Below are 23,467 nucleotides of genomic sequence, written 5' to 3'. Positions count from 1 at the left end.
ACGTCTTATGTTAGCTGTGAAGATGAGATGAGTGATCTCGTCTCAGTTTCTTAAGCCAAGATGGGATAAGGATGAACAGGATATCTTTTAGCTCAGTAACTTTTCAGCTGTTCTCTCTCAATGGCAGATGTCCTGCCAACCCTAAGAGGGGGAAAAGGAATAAGTGGCTACATTTATTTGACTGACCACTTACCAATATTTTAACTTCACTTTAGTCAAGTCATAAACTTCAATCACCTAAAAAAACAGGGAAAATACCATTATTACAAAAGTAAAAGTCTGGTGTTGAGAGAGAGGGGGGGGGAATGCATGCATGGACACACACACATGGACACACATGAACAGCAGGACTGTTGAGAAGTATTGAAAAACTTTTCCCACACCCCACTGAGCAGTTCAGTAAAGCCCCTCCAGCTCCTGATGCCCCTCCAGCTCATGTGAGCCAGAGCAGTATTGGGGCTTGGTAGGGCTGGGTGGTAGGAGGCAGGTGGGGAGGAAGAAGCAGCAGCCAAGATACATTGCAGACACTGTGGTATATTAACATATCATGGTATTTAGCTGCTGATCTATCACAATGTTGAAAACCAAGATACTGCCCAACCCTTGCCATGCAGATGATGGTTATATAATAAAAACATTCTAAAATAAGGGTCTGTCCACTGTGTCTCTTTCTGTTTCGAATGCTGTTGCTTTATGATTTTATGGGGCAGGTTTTTAAAATATTGTTGTAAGCTTCCCTGAGCAAGGCAAATGTGTTGGAAGGGTGGGTGCAAGTTTTCGAAATAAATAACTATGTGATGGTTTAGTACTGCAGGTATGAACTCTGGCAAACACAGACTTATGGACTCTTCTTCTTTGCTGTAGCCACAGATAGAAGACCAGAAACTTCTGCTTCCATTTTCAGCAAGCTCTGGTTTTGTCCAAACCAAGAACTTCAGTTTGAGGAAATAAGTCCGGCTAATTAACCACAGTTTGTTTGCTTAAGCAATAGAGTTTGGACATAGCAGGTTTGGACATAGCAAGTAACTGTTAAAAGCTTCCAATATCCTCTTCACAGCTAGAGGAAGTAGAGAAATGGCATGTGAGTAACCACCATCCTTTAGCATTATGTGCAAACCAGGCCAAAGTCTTAGAAAATAGGAAAGAATGTGAGTGTAAGTACCAGAGTGAGGCTGCAGCGAGGGAAATAGGAAGAGGAGGGCAAAAATGAATGCATGGGAGGGAGTGAGAGAAAAGAAAGGTGAAATAAGGACCAAAATATGGGGCAGAAGCAAACCATGCTGATTATCTATCCCACTAAGGACATCAGACATTTATCAAGCATATTAATTTAATTAACTCATTAAAATGTCCATTATAGCATCTAAAGGAGAAAAAAACCACAGAATTTAATAGGATTTAATGAAGGTAAGTTTTCCGTGGGCACAAAAAGTATAGGAATAAAAAAAAATCTTTGGCAAAAAATCTTAGTTCAAGATGAACAGATCTGTTTGCAGCTTTCATCTCTAACATCTTCCTTATAGGAAACAGTTTTGGTAACAATCTGATTGTAAATCTATATGTTTACTTTCTATCTGAATATAAAAGGTTTGCCACAACCAACCAAGTGCAGACTTTGTAGTGATAGGACCTTGGGCTCCCTCGTCTTTTCTTTCTATATGGATGCTTTGTGTTTTTACAAATCTTGATCTAGAGTGGGGAACCGCGAGAAGAAACTGCAGCTTATAAGGCCTGCCTTTGGTACCACTGATCAAAAGATCAGCCCTGGTGTGGGTATATAGATTGTGGAGGGGAGGGGAAGAGAGATGCTGCTGGAACAGGTACTTGATCTAGAGTGGCAGCTGTTTTACACTCTTACACTTGGTTGGTGAGACTGCAGCAGTCTGGAGTTGTTGAGGCCTCATCCACAGTCCAACAGTCAATAAGGGTGGGCCAGAGCTAATGTCCCACAGTTAACAGGAGCACTGCTCACTGCTGCATGTCTTTCTCAGCTCCACAATTCCCAAGTGGCTCTGTGAGCATGTGCTAAAACATTTGAAAACTGAGTATTATATTTAAAAAGTGATTTCCTCTCTGCCCCCATCATTGGTGGAAGAAGTTTGTAGTCAGTGGCTCAAACATGATTTTAGTGAAAGTGGGTTCACACATTGCTAGTTAACTAGATGTTACACTAGGCACATATATTTATTTTTATCTTTGCTATGGGAAGGGGAATTTAACTCTTCTTCCCTACCGTATTCGCAAAACAAAAACCCATTACTTAAAAGCTGCTATTAGCACTGGGAGAAATGCACCCACTGGTGTCCATAAAAGTCAACAGGTTTCATGAGGAAGGACTGGGTGGGAGAACAGATAATCTACTATTAAGATGAAGTAGTATCCGGAACTGCTTTTAGCATATTTAAGAATCTCCATTCCATTTCACAATAAAGTAATCATAAGTACAAACAAATCAAGACATAATACAACAGCCTTGTATTGAACAATTTGCCTTGGTTGCTTGGCTTAAGTTTAAGTTTGCCCTTCCAACTTTCAAGTCCTCATTGCCAGTTAACACCAGCTAAGAGTTTCCACCACCTCTTTGGGATCTCATGAAACTGAGAATAGTCCTAAGTATCATGAGCATTTCCAGATGACTTCACCCAGAGGTTGCACAAAATGCTGAAATGTAGATTTCATTTGGTGAGAAGTTGGCTGTGACAATTTCCTTTGCAGTCTGAACTGCAACCACTTTCATGTCTTCATAACCATTAGACTGGGCAACTGTAACAGACACTGCAAGGTCACATCTGACTATTCTGAAGCTGTTGCTAGTACAGACTGTTGTGGCTGATGTATGGTACTTTAGGTGATGTTGTGCAAGTCTACAATAAGTCGGAATAGCTTTTTGGGGCATCTGTTTCTGTTATTTCAGACTTAAAAGGTAAAGGACCCCTGTCAGTAAAGTCCAGCCGCGAATAACTCTGGGGTTGCAGCGCTCATCTCGCTTTACTGGCCAAGGGAGCAGATGTTTGTCCGCAGACAGTTTTTCCGGGTCGTGTGGCCAGCATGACTAAGCCGCTTCTGGAGAAACCAGACCAGAGCACAGAAAAGCCATTTACCTTCCCGCTAGAGTGGTACCTATTTATCTACTTGCACTTTGGGGTATGCTTTTGAACTGCTAGGTTGGCAGGAGCTGGAACCGAACAACAGGAGCTCAGTGGCTCCCAAGGCTCAGTGTTTCTGACTTACAAGGTGCTAAATGGCCAAGATCCCACCCACCTAAACAACAGCTTCCTTCACATGCCCCACTGCGATCTCTAAGGTTGGCAAAATGGACATGTGCCACAGAGTGTTGCAGCAAGGGTTAATTCTCTATAAAGAATGCCACTAGGTAGCTACTCCATCCAAAATAGGGTTTCTGCATTTAAGAGCTCTGAAACTGGACAATATTTCTTCCACAAGCAACATTTTACCCTAGAGTCCCTTTTCAAGGAACTGGCCTGCAGTAATTGAGCAGGCTTGCTTTTATACGAAGAAATGAACCTCTTTATTGCAATACATTTCACTTGAAGCAGTTAACAACTGGATAGCTCACACATTACTTGGTTCAGCTCTTGGAAATGCAAATGTTGGTCAGTCCTAGGACCAAGATCACCTGAGGCTTGCAGTCATCAGTCCAGCACAGAAAAGTTTTCCCTCTCCTGGACTAAGCAGAGGGAACACATACCAAACCAGTATATTTCAGTTCACTAAAGCCCTACCCCAATGCCTATCAAATCTGATTGATAGGACTTGTAGTTTGGACTTCTGGAAGGTGCCAGGTTGGGAAAGGGTGTTATACACAATGGAGCGGCATAAGAAATCAATTGTGAATGTTTAACAGCATGGTATTGATTCATGTACAAGTGAATGTTTACCAAAGCACTTTATGTTCTACCAAGTAAGCAGCGAAAAAGCATTATGAGCAATAGAAAGAAAAGCCTCTCATTAAAAAGAGAGGGGAACTAAGCAAATTAATGTGTGGGCAAAACCAGGGAGTGGGGAGAAACCACTGTCAATGAAAAGCGTTTCTTGACAGTTTCAATGAAAGAACACTCAATGACATAATGCTGCTCTTTAAAAAAAAATTGAAAAGAAAAAAAATGAAACAGAAGGTAGCACCATGTAATTTTTGTGGCTAGAATTTGGTTTAGGGGGAAGAATAACAAGTATGCTAATCATATTAATACTTCATTTGTGCAAGAAAAAGCAAACATGTAGTGTGGGCATTGCCACCCCAGTGCCTGCGGCACCCACAATGGTCTTTCCTGGCGCCCATGAGGTTGACAACCCATGGTGTGGGGGAGGGGCAGACAGGTGGAAGGTAGAACAGTGCAGAGCAGTTGCCAGAACTGGAAGGGTCCATCCCTTTACATTCTGGTTGCTTTGAAAGGAAGTGGCATGGATGGCTTCCCTGCTGAGTAACTGGTCCGGTTTGCTGGTTTGCTGGCTACATGAAGCTGGTAGTGAGCATTTCCTATGAAAAGGTTGTATGTGATTCAGAGAGACGCACTTAGCCAGAGAGATGGACAGATGTGTGTTAGGTTGGTCTCTCTCTCTCTCTCTCTCTCTCTCTCTCTCTCTCTGTGTGTGTGTGTGTGTGTGTGTGTGTGAGAGAGAGAGAGAGAGAGAGAGAGAGAGAGAGAGAAACAGAACTTGTAGATGGGAAATAGGACTGGTTATCCAGCTTGGGGGGGAGGGAGTATGCCTTTTTCCCCTTCAACAAGAATTACAGTCATCTACAACTTTCAGCTAACATTTCTTCATAAACTGATGATTCAATATGACATAAGGAAAAGAACAAAGAGCTCCAAGATAAGGGCTAAAATAATGAGAGAAAGGGACTGGTATGGTGATCACTTAGCTCATACAAACACTCTATTCCACTGTGTGCTCTCTAAAACTGCTTTTTCCTGAGCGTGTTCTTGAGCTGTGTTTAGGCCATTAGTCTCTTAACATCTCTACAGCTATGTATTTTGTGTTTTTATATTGTGATTTTGTCTTGTGAACCACCCTGAGACCTGCAGGTATAGGGTGGTACACAAATTTTAACAACAACAACGTATTTATAAAATAGTGGTACATATTTAAATAAATAAAACAGAGATATAGGAATAATAGAACCATCAAACACTAGTATTGGAAGACACCCCAAGGGTCATCTAGTCCAACCCCCTGCAGGAAACACAGCTAAAGAATCCCTGACAAGATGGTCAACCAACCTCTGTTTAAAAACCTCAGGTGGGGTCTGACCAAGGCAGGCTAAAGATGAACAGGACTAGGGGTAGGGCGCAGAAAAATGCCCAAGGTGTTTTGCAAATGAGGCAGTGAACATGGACAGGCAGTTCGGGAAAGAGAGAGCAGAGAGAGGAAATAAAGGGTAGGTAGAGGAGGCTGCAAAGGAAAGTCAGAGCTGGCACACACCCCATTTATACACATTTTGACGCTGTAGTCTAAACCACAGAGCCTAGGGCTTGCTGATCAGAAGGTTGGCAGTTCGAAACCCCGCAACGGGGTGAGCTTCTGTTGCTCGGTCCCTGCTCCTGCCAACTTAGCAGTTCGAAAGCACATCAAAGTGCAAGTAGATAAATAGGTACCGCTCCAGCGGGAAGGTAAACAGCATTTCCGTGCGCTGCTCTGGTTCGCCAGAAGTGGCTTAGTCATGCTGGCCACATGACCCAGAAGCTGTATGCCGGCTCCCTCGGCAAGTAAAGCGAGATGAGCGCTGCAACCCCAGAGTCGTCCACGACTGGACCTAACGGTCAGAGGTCCCTTTACCTTTACCTAATATTTGGTAGGCCTCTTCCTAACAAAGCGATAATGCTATCCAGGACATGAAGAATGCCAGGCATTGTATCTGACACCTCATATATTCAAAACTAGTGTTCTGTTCCCTGAGCTATGATCTCCTTTCCACTGGCACATTACCTAAATACAATTACATTATTCAGGGCAAGATAAATAGATAAAAGAATAATAATAATAATGTAAGTTTATAATGCCATCATCACACTTCAACAAAAAATCAGTTCACTATATTCAGACAATCATCACACACAAGACCTAAATAAATGACATAAGCAGTTGCCATGGGGATACAGTCCCACAGTTGTTAGTCAGAACACTGTTGGTATCATTTTGGGAGTGCATGCATGCACATTTAAGCCTCAGGTGGGGGAAGCAGAAGCAGAGTTGCATTTCTCAAATCATATTTTTACCTTGAGTCTTTGATTGAAAGCATCAAACAGCAGTTTGATTCCGTCCTGAGTCAGGTTAAGGATGAGGTCATGGCTAAGAGGAGACTAGAAAACAAAAAGAGAGAAATTAGTTGGTGGCAGCTGGGTTATTTGTGAAGTTACGCTCTCCTACGATGGAAAGCCAAGGTAAAAGAACCTTGACACTGGTTTCTCCCAGCTGGCAGAGGGAACAGTTCATTGTTCCATGAACATGGCTGGAATAAAAGCTGCTGCTGCCAAATCCCCTCCCATTTGCCCATTGAAATGAAATTAAAGGGCTCAAGATTCACATCCCACTTGAATTAGAAGCCCAGTGCTTTCATGGAAGGAATGAATCAAAATATGGCATTTGTGGCTCAGCCTGAACAGCAAAGAGGAAAGAGTGTTTGCCACAGTCTTAGCACAAATGAAAATTAGTGCTTTGAGGAAAAAGAAAGGCAGAGCACCCCTGGTCTGCACCACCAACATGTTCTAGCTAATAAAGGTACCAAAGGCATCATGGACCTTGTGAGAAAGTGGCTTGCCCAAGGTCACCCAGTTAGCTTCATGGCCAAATGGGGAATGACCCTGGGATGAACCATCACAGTTCTGCCACCACCAACAGAAATGTCACATCACATCAAACCACAATGTGTTTCAACAGAATAATTTCATGCATGCAGGTGCCAATTATCAAATGAACAAAGCTCAAGCATAAAGCGTGCATCCTATTGCTGTATACCGTTAGCAAAGCTGTTAAGGGCTTTATAGGCCAAAATCGAAATATTAAAAGCTGGCCTGGTAGCTAACTTGTAGCCAGTGTAGCTCCTTTGGAAGTGATGTGATCTACTTGTGATAAGCTACTTCAGTGAATAGCCAAGTCACTGCATGCTATACTAGCTGCAGCTTTCAGGCCAGCCCTAAAAGCAGTCTCCTGCTTTTTCTCTCTCCTAAAAGCAAGAAAACATTCTACCATTTGATGTTATAATTACTGTATCTGTTGAAATAAAGAATAACATTATGGATACATTTTAGATTGTAGAATGAAACTAAAAACAAATATGTATTTTTGTTTCCTATGGGAGTTCTTGTGAATACCAAGAGAATGCCCTTTTTCAGGAACTATTCTTGCTTTGCGTGTTTATGAGGAAACAGAAGCAATTCTCTCCAAGCAATGAGAACTGTCAACAAGCATCTCAACAGCACTAGACTAGATGCAGGAAAAATATTAGCAGCCAACAGGGCTAAGTACCGATGACGCAAGCCTTGTTAGAAGGCTCCTGTACAGAATGTTTATGAATTTATGCCAGGTCTGAAAATCTCCTCAAGGATAGCAGAAGAGATCTGAAGGGTTGTTTGATCTAAAGCTTTGCCTAAAGCTTATTTTCCTCCTTCAGCAAATATTGCAGTCAGGCAAAAACTGATTCCGAAAAGAAACAAGTATATCTTCTGAAGCATAAACAGAACTTCAAGTGTGTCAATGAAAATGGGGAAATATTCCAAAGGAATGAATGGGAGAGAGATATCGAATTCCTCATGGTATTAAAAATGAAACCTGACAGTGCATTTCTAAGAAAGATATTTCTAGTTCTCAAGAAAAACAGATACAGCCTTCCCTGTGTGCTTACCAGAGGTAATTCTTACTAGCCTGAGGCAAGTCAAGGTGCCAGGCCCAAATATTATCAGAGGCCAACAGGACTCCAGAGACAGGAAGCTGAGCCACTGCTGTAGCCACCACCACAAGTGCCATTGTCTCAACAACTGCACGGCCAAAATGATGCAATCAACACAGCCAGCAGTCTAGAGAGTCACTGTCATGGCAGTGCAGATGCGACTCCCAGCAATAGTCTGGATATGGTGAAAAAAGCAGGAAGTTGCAAAACCTCCTAGAGTTAAAATGGCCAGGAAGGGTTATACAAATAGCAATAGTGAGGTTTAAGCAACACTCACAGTCTACTTCCTCCTCCTCCAAGACAGTAACGTTTCTTACAAACTGCTACAAGATCAGATTACTAAGGTTACCTTAACTTCAGTGAGCACAGTGTAGGATAAACAACCACTCGAACCTCCACTTGGGGGGAAAAAGTGAAGAGAAACTCGGGCTGATTGACTCAGCAGCCCTTGCAAAGTCAAGAGTTTGACACTCTTCTCTTTCACCTGTTTTATCCCTAGTTAAGAGATCATGTAAACAGTCACAGGGCTGTCATCTCAGTTTGCCGAAAGTGCCAAGTTCCCTCAAAAGTGCCGAGTGATCTCTAAACAGTCAGCAGAAAAGCAGGACCGGAAAACCTTGAGAGTCCTAGTTTCCATTTAAAGACTTGAGTTGCTCCCTGTCAGTTCCTCTTCTCTTAGAGAAAAGTAAATGGGAGGCACCCTATTTAAAACCAGCAGCAACATGGGATCACCCTGCTCTGCTATTTTGCTTGTCCTCACAATGGGACACCTGCTTCGGATCTCTTCTTGAGGGGAAAAATACCATCAGAACCACTTTGACTGTATCAACAAGCTGCAAATGATGTTATATCCTTGGTACTAACACTCTTATTCTTGAAGGTCTGGAACTTCCACCACGTTGGGTATGAGTAACAATACTGGGGAGGGGGCATAGTAATATGAGGAAATATTTCTATATTTCTATTTCTCTGGTCCCGCCCCCACCACACACCTGCAATGCCTCCTTTTCATGGCTGACGATTCGCCAGGCTTGGCTCAGCCAACCGGGGTGGGGGAAAGGCAATGCTGTATTTCCAGCTGAGCCACGGATGGGAAATCATGCCAACATAGCTTGGCTGCACCAGGAACCTCCCAGCAGAGCCAGAGATCCACTTGATCCTTGTCCCAGTCACCCTGGCAGATCTCGCTATAGGACTGCTCTCTTAAAGCAGTGGGTTAAAGGAGTCACTTATATGTAAGTGAAGGACACATAAGAACATACGAAGCGCCTGCTGGATCAGGCCAAAGGCCCATCCAGTTCAGTGTCTTATTCTCAAAGTGATCAACCAGATTTGATCTTTCTCAGATATGAATATTTATAGATTTGCAGATTTTGGATCTCCACCACTATTGGGAAGTATATGAAGTTGTATCAATGGGAAACTTGATTTAAACGAGACTTCCCCCCTCCCCACTTGCTGATTTAAACCAATCCCTTCTCATATGGCATCAGGCAGAAAAGTGGGGATGTCACAGTGGACCAAATTCCTTTGAGATGCAATATAAGCCAGAGCAAGAAGCTGCAATTTAAAGACACATTACATCAGCCTTCCCCAACCTGGTGCCCTCCAGCTGTTTTTGACTACTCCCATTAGCCCCAGGCGGCACAATTGGAGCACATGAAGTCGGGCAAGGTTGCATAACATGAATGATCACTACACAAAGACCAAAAGTTATCATCATTTTAAAACTCAAAACTACTTCATATAACTATAGTGCAATAAAACTCTGGTGAACCAACAGATGCCCAAAAATATGTTAACATTTGAGACATTCAAATTACTTCTACAATTCAAGCAGCCTCTTTACCCAAGATTGGAGTGGCTTTCTTTCCTCCTCCTCCTGCATTGTTATGCACTGTTCTGTGCTTTATTATTTTGATATTGGTTGTTTTTGTGGTTTTAATGATTTTAAGTGTGCATTGCACTTATTATAATTGTGATATTTTTGTAACCTGCCTTGGGATCATTTGGTGAAGGGTGGGGTGTGTAAGTACAAACAATAAATGAAACAAAATAAATAAATAAATATGATCACATGAATAATTGTCAACAGGGTGCTTTTCTCATTTGCAAAATAAATAAGGTCATTATGGAAGCCATAAATCCATGTAAAAGAGAACAGACGCATTTAATTAAGAGAGTATGTACATGGCAGAGAGCCAAAAGGTCAGGATTTACTCACAATTATGCTAGTAATTGTTACACACTGGCCAGACAAATCACTCAGATATTGAGGATTTTAATACAAATTGAAGGCTGAGGCTATAATAAGAATATAAACTATTTTCATCTGCTTCTTCATAGAAAGTACAGTACATGTAGCAAGACTTAGCAGTTGTCTGTGTGCATGTGTGTGCACACACACAAACACACATAATTCTCACCATTTCCCCTCCAGACAAAATTGCTGAGATGCAAAAGTGCAACGTTTATATGCTCATGAACTATACTGTTCTGCTTTTTTGCTGCGCTCATGAACTATACTGTTCTGCTTTTTTGCTGCAGACCAGTAAAATAGGAGGAATTAACAGAGCAGATTACTGTAACACTAACAGAACTTTTAATCATGCAACAGCAGCACAATTAAAATATCTATAAACTTTAAATTACAGCACCTGCTTTTATTTTGAGTTATTACTTAGAATCTTTCATTAAAAATATGGCAGTGTACAACAAAAGCATTAGAACATAAAATTATTAGATCATAAAATACAGAACACACGACCAACACCGAATCATTAATTTTTTGATGCTGCTTGGCTAAACAGAAGTTTTCAGCAGGTGACAAAATATCACAATTGCAGGTGCATATCTGATTTCAATAGCAGCAGTGCTACTATAATAATAGCCTGAATTTTCTAGAGCACACTGGAGAGAAGGGGTAGCATTTCAGATGCACTCCTCCTTATTATAGCAAGACTTCACTTACCTATTTCAACATTAGGACTAAACTTGCTTTTGACTAGTTTCAAATACTGTTGGCTGTCCAGTCAGGGACAGAAACCAGCAACCAAAACAATCACAACAACCACTCATGGTGCTTTCAACAGTTCAATTTCTAGAACAGCACGAGTATCTTTAATCTTTTCCCATCTCTTTCTGATTAAGAGGGAGACTTTGCAACCTTTCTTTCCCAACACATTTTGTAAACTCCCTCTCTCACAGCAGAATACAGCTTTTGTGAAAAGCTGTATTTTGCAAGCTGCAGTAACATCAAGTCACAAAAGAAAATGTCTAGACAAGAAACAAATACTGTCAATTATTTTTTAAATGTATACGTGTGTGTGTGTGTGTGTGTGTGTGTATCTGAAAAAGCATGCTATTTTTAGAAAGCCACGTCCTCCAGGATGTGGCAGCCGTAAAGGATGACTGGATGGCATGTGGCTAGGCAAACGGAGAGGCCAATAGTGCCTTGAGTGCCAAGGAAAACAAACATGGAGCCTGGCACGTTTCCCTGCGCAGCTCTGCTGGCTGTCCGTCTGATACAAATGTCCTTCCGGCCTCTGCCTCTTGCCGTTAGCAGAGTAAACACAGCAGTCGAAGCAATTGCAGCATGTGGGTAATAAATTCACACACACAGGCGTTCCTTATCTTGTTAGCCTTTAATCTTGAAGTAAACCAGATCTTACATCTGTCCGGGTGACAAAGCACACATCTTGCACCCTCTCTTCGCTAAAAGCGAAACCAGACTGCAACTCTCAGAGTCAGACCACTCCCAAAGAGTTTCTAACCACGCCTCAGGTAAGAGACGTCACCACAGAACTCCTTAACCCTGTGAGTTCTGAAACCAGTAACACCCCCTCTCGTCTCGAACCCTGAGGGAAACTGTGAACCCCTCTTTGAGCTCAACACCTTTCCCTTTGCCTTGTGCCCCTTCCCGGCATCTTCTCCAGGCACCTGTTGAACCCCTTTAACATTCCCAGAATCACACTGTGCGACACTTTCCCACGCACCCGTGACCTGAAACCCCTCTGACCCACTTGGGCCAGCAGTTGTGTCTTCTCCGTCAGACTTTTCCCCCTCTGACTTGACAACCCGTCCGTGAGCTTTCTCCATTACGCTTACCGGAGATGAAGCCTCACACCTGGACATTCCTTTCACAACCCTTGGAGATGTCCAAACCTGCCCTGACCCCTGACCCTGGACCTGGTCCCCACCACCGGGTTCTGAACCCTGATCTTGGACCTGGTCCCCATCACCGGGATCAGCCTCTGCCTCCCTCTCCTCCCCTTGAGGAGACTTTGCACCCGTCACCTGGTGACGTATTCCCTTTTCCTTGAAAATCTCCTCCAGAGCAGACCCAGTAAACTGTGACCCTCGGTCGCTCTTGAACCCTTGCACCCTGGTGGAGAACCTTCGTTCCACCTCTGCAACCCAATCCTGGATCAGTTGCGCCACCTCCCCCTGTGATTTGAGAGAGAAACACCAGCCAACCTGGCTGTGGTCATCTGTCAGCGACAGCACATACCTGGCCCCACCCAGACTCTCACACCTCATGGGTCCTGACAGATCTGTGTGAACAAGCTCAAAGGGCTCTTTGGCTACCCTCCCAAACCCGGGAAAACCAAGTACCTTTGCACCTTTGCATGCCCTGCACCCTTGGGACCTCCTCCCACATTTCCGGAGTTCGCACCCTTTTGTGCACCTGTGCAACTTTTGCACATGACTGGGAACCTTAGCACACTGCACCTGTGCTTTTCCAGCATTCCCACCACCCTCCAGAGGTGTCTCCAGAACAAAGAGATTGTTCTCCCTCTGCACGTTGACCAGTTGTCTCCCTCCTCTGAAAATGGAACAGGTGTCATTTTCAAAACAAACATTGTATCCCTGCTTCATTAGAGCTGATACAGATAATAGACAACAATTCAGTCCCGGCACAACGTAGACCTCTAGCTCCTCCTGTAAAGGAGAGAAAAACACGTTAGCCACACCACAGACTGATTTTTGTGTTCCGTCTGCTAACATCACAGTCATTCCAGTTGAAACAGCCCTGCAGTTCCGCATTTCGCCAGCAGGTTCGCTTATCAGGTGACGACTGACAGTAGTATCCAAAGCCCAGCGCGTCACCGTGTCCTGGCTGGAGTTGTTCTTCACAGTTGCCATAGAAGCAGTGATAAGAAAACAACCCTCCCCAGTGTCTGAGCCATGTCCTTCCCTTGCGTTCCCACGCTGGCCTCCTCTTCCAGACTGATTCCCCTGGGAACTCAGCTGGTTGACCTTGGCAAACTTGGCAACATCCTGTCTTGCCTCTCTGCTCCTGTGGGGGCAACTGCGACGTACGTGGTCAGCTGACTTGCAAATGTAGCAACAACCAACTTCAGTGGAAAAACACTGCCCGGGGCTCCTCCCAGCTGGCCTCCTTCTCCTTCTTCCTCCGGAAAAGCACTCCTTGCCAGCTTTGCCCCCTCTGAACCGCCATCCCATTCCAGCAGGCTTCTTAAACTTGCCTTTGGAATCCTTCGCCCCCCCGACCTGCTCACCAGCGCTCCTTGAGGCTAAAACATCAGGAACAGGGGCTACAGCCATCTCTAGGCTTTTGTATTCCTTCCCCAGGGCTCTGGCCTCCTGCTGAAGCTTCACAGCAAACGCAGCAGTACATCCCCAGACAGCCCTTGCTGACTTCACGTCCTTGCCCAACTTCTTAGAGTGAGCTTTCCAGACGGAATGTCCTCCAAGACCTGGCTGCCTGCCATTGTCTTCCGTTCTCCCAAGGGTCCCCAAGCTTACTCACAGCTTATCCAGCACCCCGTCCGGAGAGACGATTTCCTGCTGCTCTCGAACTCCGCAGCAACACAGCACAGGCAAACCTTTGCGTCTTTCAGCTAGCTGCTTGCCTCAAAACTCCGGCCACGTCTTAGTGGTTAACTTTTCACATGGCAGCTTAAGCTCAAAACCATGTTCCTGGGACTGAGCCATTTCCTTCTCCCCCGGGGTAAGCTTACTCACGACAGCAACAGCTTCCTCCGGCCTCTGGCAGATCGGCCTCCCAGCGAGCTCCTTCCAGCCTCAAAGACAGCTCCGGCTGGCCCCAGCAACTTTCCTGCTGGCATTCCCCACATGTGTGGCATTCCTGCAATGCTTCAAAGCTTTGGCAAGCCGCCCATAACCTATTGGCAAACGGAGAGGCCAATAGTGCCTTGAGTGCCAAGGAAAACAAACATGGAGCCTGGCACGTTTCCCTGCGCAGCTCTGCTGGCTGTCCGTCTGATACAAAAGTCCTTCCGGCCTCTGCCTCTTGCCGTTAGCAGAGTAAACACAGCAGTCGAAGCAATTGCAGCATGTGGGTAATAAATTCACACACACAGGCGTTCCTTATCTTGTTAGCCTTTAATCTTGAAGTAAACCAGATCTTACATCTGTCCGGGTGACAAAGCACACATCTTGCACCCTCTCTTCGCTAAAAGCGAAACCAGACTGCAACTCTCAGAGTCAGACCACTCCCAAAGAGTTTCTAACCACGCCTCAGGTAAGAGACGTCACCACAGAACTCCTTAACCCTGTGAGTTCTGAAACCAGTAACAACAAACACAATGACATTACACAATATTTACATATCTCCCCATCCTTTCTGTGCAATTAAACATACAGAATACTTTGAAGCAAGCAAACTTACCTGTTCACTGTAGAGAACCTGGACATTTTTTATGATACGACAGTGTTTCTGAAGAATTGCTACAGCCTGAGCCAATGGCATTCCTGCAAGGAGAAAAACAACAAGAGTTAGAGACGTTGCTCCCACTTAGCCATGTTGGCAAAAATGTGTTTGCTCAACAGGGTCAACATGTGGCAGTACTGGCTCAGTGGCCAAGAACAACAAGTTGAACACCACAAGCATTTCCAGCCAGTGACTAAACTTAGTCTCTTGTCAAATTAGAAGAAACCTGTGATTCCAGAACAGAAACCGCCATGTTAAGCCACTATGCCAGACTGTTTTCTAAGAAGCTAGACATGAGACAGCATTGTTAACACGGGAGCATGAAATCACACATCAAATCAAATACAGTTTTACATCCCTTCACTGTATTCAGTACATGTAAGGATGGTAATCCTGTTTATAGCCATACATTTATTCTGTTTCGTTTTGCCCAGACTCCTTACTTGCTAATTCTAATCCCTCATTTCTTAAACTTATAAGCATGTCTGAACTACACATTCACAGCTTTCTTCTCTAACAAAAAGTTCACTGGGACCATTTCATACATTACTAGCAAATATACCCTCACCAGTTCTCTGAAAGTTGTACTGGTACATGAGTTTTCAAACATTTGCTTAAAGCATTCATACTTTGCAATTTTAGGTATACACTTAAGCCAAAACACATATACTTAAATGCAGGGTGCTATCCAACTAATTCGTACTCACACAGAACCAATGAAATCAACAGACTTGAGTTTCTTAAGGCCACTGATTTTAGTGGCTTTATTCTTGAGTATGACTCATGTTGGATATCACCCATAACATGCACAGAAGCTAGAAGTTACTATGATACTACTATATTGACAGCAGAGTCATCCCAGATCTTCAGTGCTTATAACGAGTTTGTTGAAAAGAGGAGAGTAAGGAAAAGGAAGAAGTTCTAGAGTTATTATTATGTGACCAATGTACAATTGTATTTACCTGCTCTGAGTCATTTGGATAAGGTATCCTGTGAATCTGAAAATAAACCCTCTTCTTAACGTTCAAACATCTCTGGAGCTGAATTGCTTAAAAGTCTATGGCAGTCTACTCTAACCTGGGGCCCTCTAGATATTTTGGACTATGTTTCCAATTGGCTCCAACCACCATAGTCAATGGTCAGGGATTATGGGAATTATAGTCCAAAATATCCAGAGAGCACCTGGTTGGAGAGAGCTGATCTATGAGGTAAAAAACATAATATGAAGAACAGAAATATTTGATGCAACATTGATCCTTCAATTACTTCTTGGTGGGCAAATAAATTTCTTGATAAGAAGAAGAAGAAGAGTTTGGATTTGATATCCCGCCTTTCACTCCCTTTAAGGAGTCTCAGAGCGGCTAACATTCTCTTTTCCTTCCTCCCCCACAACAAACACTCTGTGAGGTGTGTGGGGCTGAGAGACTTCAAAGAAGTGTGACTAGCCCAAGGTCACCCAGCAGCTGCATGTGGAGGAGCAGAGAAGCGAACCCGGTTCCCCAGATTACAAGACTACCGCTCTTAACCACTACACCACACTGGCATAAATTCGGGACTCCATGACACCCCAACTTGTGTATGTTTTTCTTCTTTTTCAGCTGTGTGCGAATTGTCAATAAGCTCATGCCAGCTGATCTAGCAACAGAATTCTAACAGTGCTAGGTAACCTATCCGAACTCAGCTCAATATCTCTTGCTTATCAAGTGACTGTGTAATAATCCAAGGAATGGAATCATTTTTTCAAACCCATAATATGAAAAGAGGAACGAAGATGCTTAGACTGAGAGGCGAGTGAAGTGTGTGTGGTTGGGATTTCCATCCCTGAGGGCCAAAGGTGGAAGGTGAGGTTTTGCCTTCACATCACTCCTCCTAAGTGCAGTGATGAGTCCTTTCCTCATAGTAAGGAATGACCATTCATTTATGCAGGAGAAACGAAAGCAATGTGCTCAGGCACCATCTGAGTGTGTTTGCGGGGGGGACGGGGACGGGGACGCCAGTCACCCTACCCCCAAGAACCAAGACCGTTCTACATTACTCTATCCTGGGTTCAGATTCCTAGTCAAACCAAAGGTAACACTGCTGGGAACTGGCTGTTGAGAATTCCATTCCTCCTGTGCTACAGATGTGTGTGGGATTATCACCCAACACTGGCTTTTTAAACAAATCATTCAAAAAGATGGATTGGGAGACCTTCATTAATTTCTGGCATACTACAGTGGATTCTTCAAAAAATATTTATTTATATTTATTTGAAAAGCATGTATAACTGTATAATTTTTATATGCAGAATATAAAGAAAAGTTGTTAAATACTTCTTTATTTGTAATCATATATGAGAAAGTATATAAATATATATAATTGACATGGGCAACTAGTAGGCCAGTATCCTATCCTTTCAATAGCTCTTCCCAGGCTCTGGGCTTAAATTTTCTCCTGCGTTATTTATGCTCTTCTATCTAGGAGCCTTTAGAAGCTGGCATGAGGTTCTTAAGCAGACTGCCATTCATTCACTGTCCAGAGTCAAACACCCTTAGCTTCAGAAAAAGAATGGTAGGTGTCTTCTAGGCCACCAATTGGTCTAAATTTGAGTCCTCTTATTATTTAGCATTCATTATACAGTTTTGTAAAGGACAGTGAGGGAGTAGGAACATAAATGAAGCGAGAAGGAGTGCTGCATAACAAGGCACAAGTGATGGAAATTAATTCAAGAGTTACAAATGGAAAGCTTATTGGAAATTTAGAGCACCATGGACTCTCCAAAAGAAAAAGCAACTATATTTCCCTATTTGCAGGAGGCATGGTTTTAGGAAAGTTTGATCTTACAGAAACTGCAACACTGGTATATTTAACACTAAGATGAATGTTCAGGCACAGATCTAGCTACATCTTGGTTATACAACAAACCAGAGATCAAAACCAGTGGAGTATCAGCTACCCTGAATTCCTCTGTTCAGGAAGAATTACTAATGGATCAGTCCCACTAGCTACTTGGGGAATCCCAGAGGAGATTCATTGCCAGCATTTAGAATGCCACAGAACAACATTGCTCTGCAGAAAGAATTTATCATCATCACCACAATACTAAAATGTTTGAGATGGACAGCAATGTATTTGCAGTTGTCTGCCAAGGTAGCAACATGATAAAATAGTCCACTGCAAATGCTGCAACAACAGAAAGATTTCACATGTGGCTGCAACTGGTTTAGAACTAAAGTGATCCATCAACAATGACAATAATTAAATGAAACAAAAACCAAAAACAGGTTGATACACTAAAACCGCTTGTGAGCAAACATACTAAGTAATGAGATGAAAGGATGAAGAATTCATATTCTTTCAGCCAACATTAGCTAAAGCGCAAAGGCAGTGATATTGGCTCATAAGACAATAATCCAAAATCCATACTAGGGCAATACCTAATTATGGCATGCAAAGCTTGCACACTACTATTATGTGATATTTTAATACAGTGGTACCTCTGGATGCGAGCGGGATCCGTTCTGGAGCCCCGTTCACATCCAGAAGCGAACGCAACCCGCATCCGCGGGTCGCTGCTTCCGAGCATGCGTGTGACATCATTTTGACCGTCTGCGCATGTGTGAGCAGTGAAACCCAGAAGTTACTTCCAGGTCGCTGCAGCGTGCAACCCGAAAATACTTATCCCGAGGCTACTTCAACCCGAGGTATGACTGTATTGACCTAATGTGGATTTTGGAACATTATCTAAAAGGATAATGACAACAAAGATGATGATGCACCCCAATAACAGACAAGTGCCAATCTTTCATTTATTTATTTATTTGCTTTTAGGAAAAGCAAACAAAGATAAACAAGCTGGGACTGGTAGCTATGTACGTACAGAATTAGATATATCTTACATACATATAAATAATTATTCACTTCAAATAACAAAACTACGTGATGACCTGCAAAGGTCATAAAGAGTTGAAGTAGGAAAGGAATGAGCTGTACCAAATACACACTTCAACAATATAATGGATGCCACTCAAAAAAAGTTGTCCAGCAAGTAAAGCTGGTCCAGAACCACCATTTCACATTAAGATCTAAGCACAAATGCATAACCTCTGCATACGGTGTATGTTTGACAACATGCATCTCTGAACACCCAAAGCAGCCTTAGTCCAAGAATGTTTTGCAACTAGAATAAGAATCTAGATAATGGGTTATAGCCAATATTAGTTCTACTACAAGTAGACCAACTGAAATTAATGGGCATGATTAACTTAGGTCCCGTAATTTTAACGGGAGTACTCTGAGTGGAACTAACATTTGCTACAACCTTATAGATCTTAAAAATACTCCCCCTACCCATCTACTCAACTCTGGATACACTAATCCTGTTCAAATAGGCCAATCCCACATAATCTTCGCTATGAAACAAAAGTTTCAAGATAACTTGTTTCAAACAAACTATTGTTAGCATTATCTACAGTTTGATTATTTGAATGAAAGAGCAAGGTGTAGGTAAGCAAAAATGGAAGCAAGAACTTCCCAACTACTCACAGCTACTCTAGGAGGTAGAAATGTGGGGTGGGAGCATGTGAGCCCAAGGCTCACCCAAAGCTCATTCATGTCATGCTTTAAGCTGCGGTCTAGTGTGATGTCTGAACAGGGACAATGTGAAGATATGGAGCTTTTTTTCTCTGATGGTACTGCTGGTATACAAATCCTCCTCTTCTTACCCGAACCATTTGCTGCTATCTCTTCAAAATCCCTCTAAGCATTAGGATGTGGAGCAAACAATGCACTGGCTTTGAAACACAAAGGCTTTGTCCAATAAATCATAGTTCATTGGACCAAGAATAAGCATAGTTCCTACATGCTGTCTACTCTCCTCCCTCCCTTGTACTGCACACAGTAATGGAAAATTTCCTTACTTTTATTAAAACACAGTTTCCTGCTGGAGATTAAACCACACTTTCTCTGTCCAGATGTAATAGGCAACTGTGGATTAAAAAACCCTGGAAGTTTTCCATTACACTGCATCAGAAAAAGGAGGAGAATGTGGACACCCTGCTCATTCTTGGTCTATAAACCATGGTTTATTGGACCAAGACCATTATTCCTGATCTGGGCCAAAAACTGCAGAGATCTCAGCTCCTGATATCCCATCACCACAGAATGCCTGGAATATTTGGGAATCAGACCTGGTATTACTCTGCGAAGTATGCAAAAGGTAACGGTAAAGGACCCCTGTCAGTTAAGTCCAGTCGCGCACAACTCTGGCTGGGGGAGCCGACGTTTGTCCGCAGACAGTTTTTCCGGGTCATGTGGCCAGCATGACCAGGCCGCCTCTGGCGAAACCAGAGCAGCACACGGAAACACCATTTACCTTCCCGCTGGAGCGATACCTATTTATCTACTTGCACTCTGACGTGCTTTCGAGCTGCTAAGCTGGCAGGAGCTGGGACCAAGCAACGGGAGCTCACCCCATCACGGGGATTCGAACCACCAACCTTCGAATTGGCAAGCCCTAGTACTGAGGTGTCATTTGGCCCCCACCCAGTTTTAAAATTGTGTATAAAGGATAACTAAACACAAGTAACATGCAGAGACTGGTTTCCCCATTTAGTACAACTGGGTTGGGTGTGAGTGAATGGGTGATAGTGGGTGAGTGTGTAAAAGTCTGCTGTCTGGAGAAGAAGAAACTATACACAGTAAACTGCCTCACATATGCATAATCTATACGCCAGCTTACATTTATACACTTATCTGTGGGCCCAACAACATACAGCCATCCTTCAGCATATCAACTTTGTTTGCTCAAAGTTTTAAATTCCTAGTAAAACCCTATTAATCTGAAGCAACACAAGGAGCTAAAAACACACAAAGGGTTATTGGCATTTCATATTAGTTCTGAAACAAATTTTTACAGAGCTCAGTAAAACAGCACCATGCCTTCATTTAAGGCTTTCATTACCACTATCACCAGATGTTGGACGCAGTACACTGTTGGAAAACATCCTGTATAATATGAAAGTCTGGTAATGCAAATCTACTACAGAAACCAAGACAATAGTATAAAGGATTCTTCAGTTAGCTATAGATTGTTCTACTGATTACATTTGCTTCTGCCTTTCCTCCAAATAGCTTAGGGTGGTGTACACAGGATTATTCCATGTTATCCTTAAAACAGCCAGTGCTTCTTTTCTGGGGGGATGCAGGGGTACTATAAAATTATAATTGAACTATAAAATTGTGATTTTCTTGAGTCAAAATGAGAGTGCCCCAAACATTTTTTTAGAAAAAAAGCAGCACTGAAAACAGCCATCCTGTAAGGCTAGATGCACCAGTCATTATTTTCCAACCTAAGATCACCCAGACATGGGGAAATTTGAACTCATTTCTCCTGCACCCAAATCCAACACTCTGTCCACTATGCAGCATAGATTGATGCAGAGTAAGTGATCCGAGAAAATAAATCAATTCAAAACATTTGATTATTGCTTTCCATACAGGTTTCTAAGGCAGGTCACAACAAATAATTAAAAAATCACATCAATTAGTCCTCTCTCCCATTGGAGGCAACTCCAGATTCAACTACCTGCTTTAAAAACTTGTTTAAATTATTCTTCTAAATAGCATCACAGCATTTAAAACCATCATTCAAATTAGTATTGTGGGCAAAAATCTTTGTCTGGAAAAATACTCTGCACCTTTCACGCACCCAGCTTCCAGCAAGGCTAAATGCTGTTCTGAGCAATAACCATGTGACTCCTGATGGCTGTTGCTAAACATGCTAGAATTACTTGAGGAGGAAGTGCCAAAGCAAAGCATAAACAAAACATGAACCTGTTTAAGGGCAGCCACAGAAGCATCTGTGGGTAAACTCATTTGACAAATAACGTGGAAGGTAATTCTGGACACAATCTCTTTCGAAGAGTTCAGGTGTGAAGCCCTATTTTTAATACTCATAATACAATAAAAATCCTTACATGTAGTAAGCTAGTATGTAGTAAGTAGCATTAGCACCTCAGCGAAGAAAAATTTAGCATAGTGTTCTCTTGGGGCGCTAACTTACCACATTCAGAGCTTTCTATATGAGGAAGAAGCTGGACAGCCCAGAATATTACCCTCTCAGTCTACCACATTCAGTGTAATGTTCAGAATGTCTCTCAAAATAATTCCTTCCTTGAAATTAACATCATATGCTTCCAACATGTTAGAGGTTTATACTCGCCTAAATTTAACTCTCAGAACAACACTGGAGGGAATGTCCCTTTGTCCCAATATACCCATCACTTCTCATTATAAACAAGATGCTGACAAAGGCAACAAAGTTACTTACCCAAGGTGAATTCCCATTGTTCATTCCCAAGAGATCGCTCGGGAACCACTTCCAGATCTAGCATTGGCCCAGGCAGAGGAACGGCCCAGTAATCACACAGCAGAGTCACAACGTTACTGCAGTTTGACCTGAACAGGGAGAGAGAACACACACCCAGGCTTATGTGTCATCCTTCTAATCTAAGGTCATAACCCAAAGCAACATGTAAACACTCCTTGTTGCTCAAATTCTTGATGAGGAAACCGCTGATCCTCAAGGCTGGCCTTTTGTTATTGTTAAATAATGTTATTATTAATTAGTAGCAATACTCAATCTAATCTCCCTTCTGCCTGTGCTGTGCAAGAGGTTTTGAAGGATTTCCCACTCCCGTAAACATCCAAAGCTTTAAGAACACACACTAATTATATTACTCCAACATTGATTGATCAGGCTACTTTGGCCCCATCATAGACTGTGTATCTCTCCCTCTGAACTTGCTCAGTTTCAGGCTACATCCATATTCAAGAACAGATATATACAGGATAAGTGCTTTGAGAACTGAAAGGCTTGCAATCTGTCCTGTTTTTACCTCGACTTGTCCTTCTGCCAGGAACAAGTGAGCTATAATAATTTCCTCACAACCAATTCTTAGGATAACCCTCCTGACTCTCCCCAACCCCACAGTGAGTGCCTTATGTAGGTGGAAATGGAGAAGGCTTTCTGAATACGCCTACTGTTCCTAAGATACTCAATGTGCAAAAGCCAAAAGGCCTTGCCACTCTCCTTAAGGTCAATCTCCCTTCTCATGCTTGAGGCTAACTGATTGGAGTTGTGGTCTGAAGCAGGCATAGGCAAACTCCGGCCCTCCAGATGTTTGGGACTTCAATTTCCATCATCCCTGACCACTGGTCCTGTTAGCTAGGGATGATGGGAATTGTAGTCCCAAACATCTGGAGGGCCAGAGTTTGCCTATGCCTGGTCTAAAACGTCTCGAGGGCACCAGAGTGGCAAAGGCGAACTTAAGAGGCTTTAGGCTCTCTCCCTCATAGCAGGAATCTCTGGGACAACCACCCACCTCTACCCACAGCCAAAGAATCCTCAAAGTGGGGTCAACAGCCAAGAGGACTCAGTAATGGGGACTCCCTCCCCTTCAGCACACACACAGGGAGAGCGAGAGGGAGAGAGTTATCCAGAGTAGGCAATGTGGGAGACAATTACCCCTCCATGAAATACTGGTTCAAGCCAAAAGCCCATCATACTCCAGCATCCTGTTCTTGCAGCTGCCAACCATATGAACTAATGGGAAGCTAGCAAGCAGAACCAGAAAGCAAATGTGCTCTCCCAAAGGCCTGAAGACACCTGGCTCTGGTCCACTCCTCACAAATTTTCATAGGCATCAGGTCTCCTCTTTCTCAGCAAAAACTATTTACCCAGGAGAGGGGAGGAGTGATCAGAGGGTCCAAAAAATCCCCCTCCCCACCAGGATATGTAAGAATGTCAACCTGGCATAGAAACTCTGCAACAACAAAAATGTACATACGCACAGGCAAGCCAGGAAGACCCCACCAAATAA

General features: G+C 43.1%; 1 protein-coding gene across 1 annotated transcript in view; it reads right to left on the bottom strand.

Annotated features, from left to right (window-relative positions):
* Positions 1-23,467, bottom strand: part of PHAF1 (phagophore assembly factor 1) — a 45,053-nt gene that overhangs the window by 20,437 nt on the left and 1,149 nt on the right. The window contains exons 2-5 of the mRNA XM_082232365.1: positions 21,916-22,043; positions 14,565-14,647; positions 6,240-6,323; positions 194-237 (exon numbers count right to left, since the gene is read on the bottom strand). Of these exons, the coding sequence (XP_082088491.1) occupies positions 194-237; positions 6,240-6,323; positions 14,565-14,647; positions 21,916-21,979 (275 nt within the window). The 5' untranslated portion in view covers positions 21,980-22,043. The remainder of the gene's footprint in view (positions 1-193; positions 238-6,239; positions 6,324-14,564; positions 14,648-21,915; positions 22,044-23,467) is intronic.

The sequence above is a fragment of the Podarcis vaucheri genome (genome assembly GCF_965113315.1).
Source record: "Podarcis vaucheri genome assembly, chromosome: 7".
NCBI classification, from domain to species: Eukaryota; Metazoa; Chordata; class Lepidosauria; order Squamata; family Lacertidae; genus Podarcis; species Podarcis vaucheri.
Note: the sequence above shows the minus strand (reverse complement) of the source record. Positions and strands in the feature narration are given on the sequence as shown.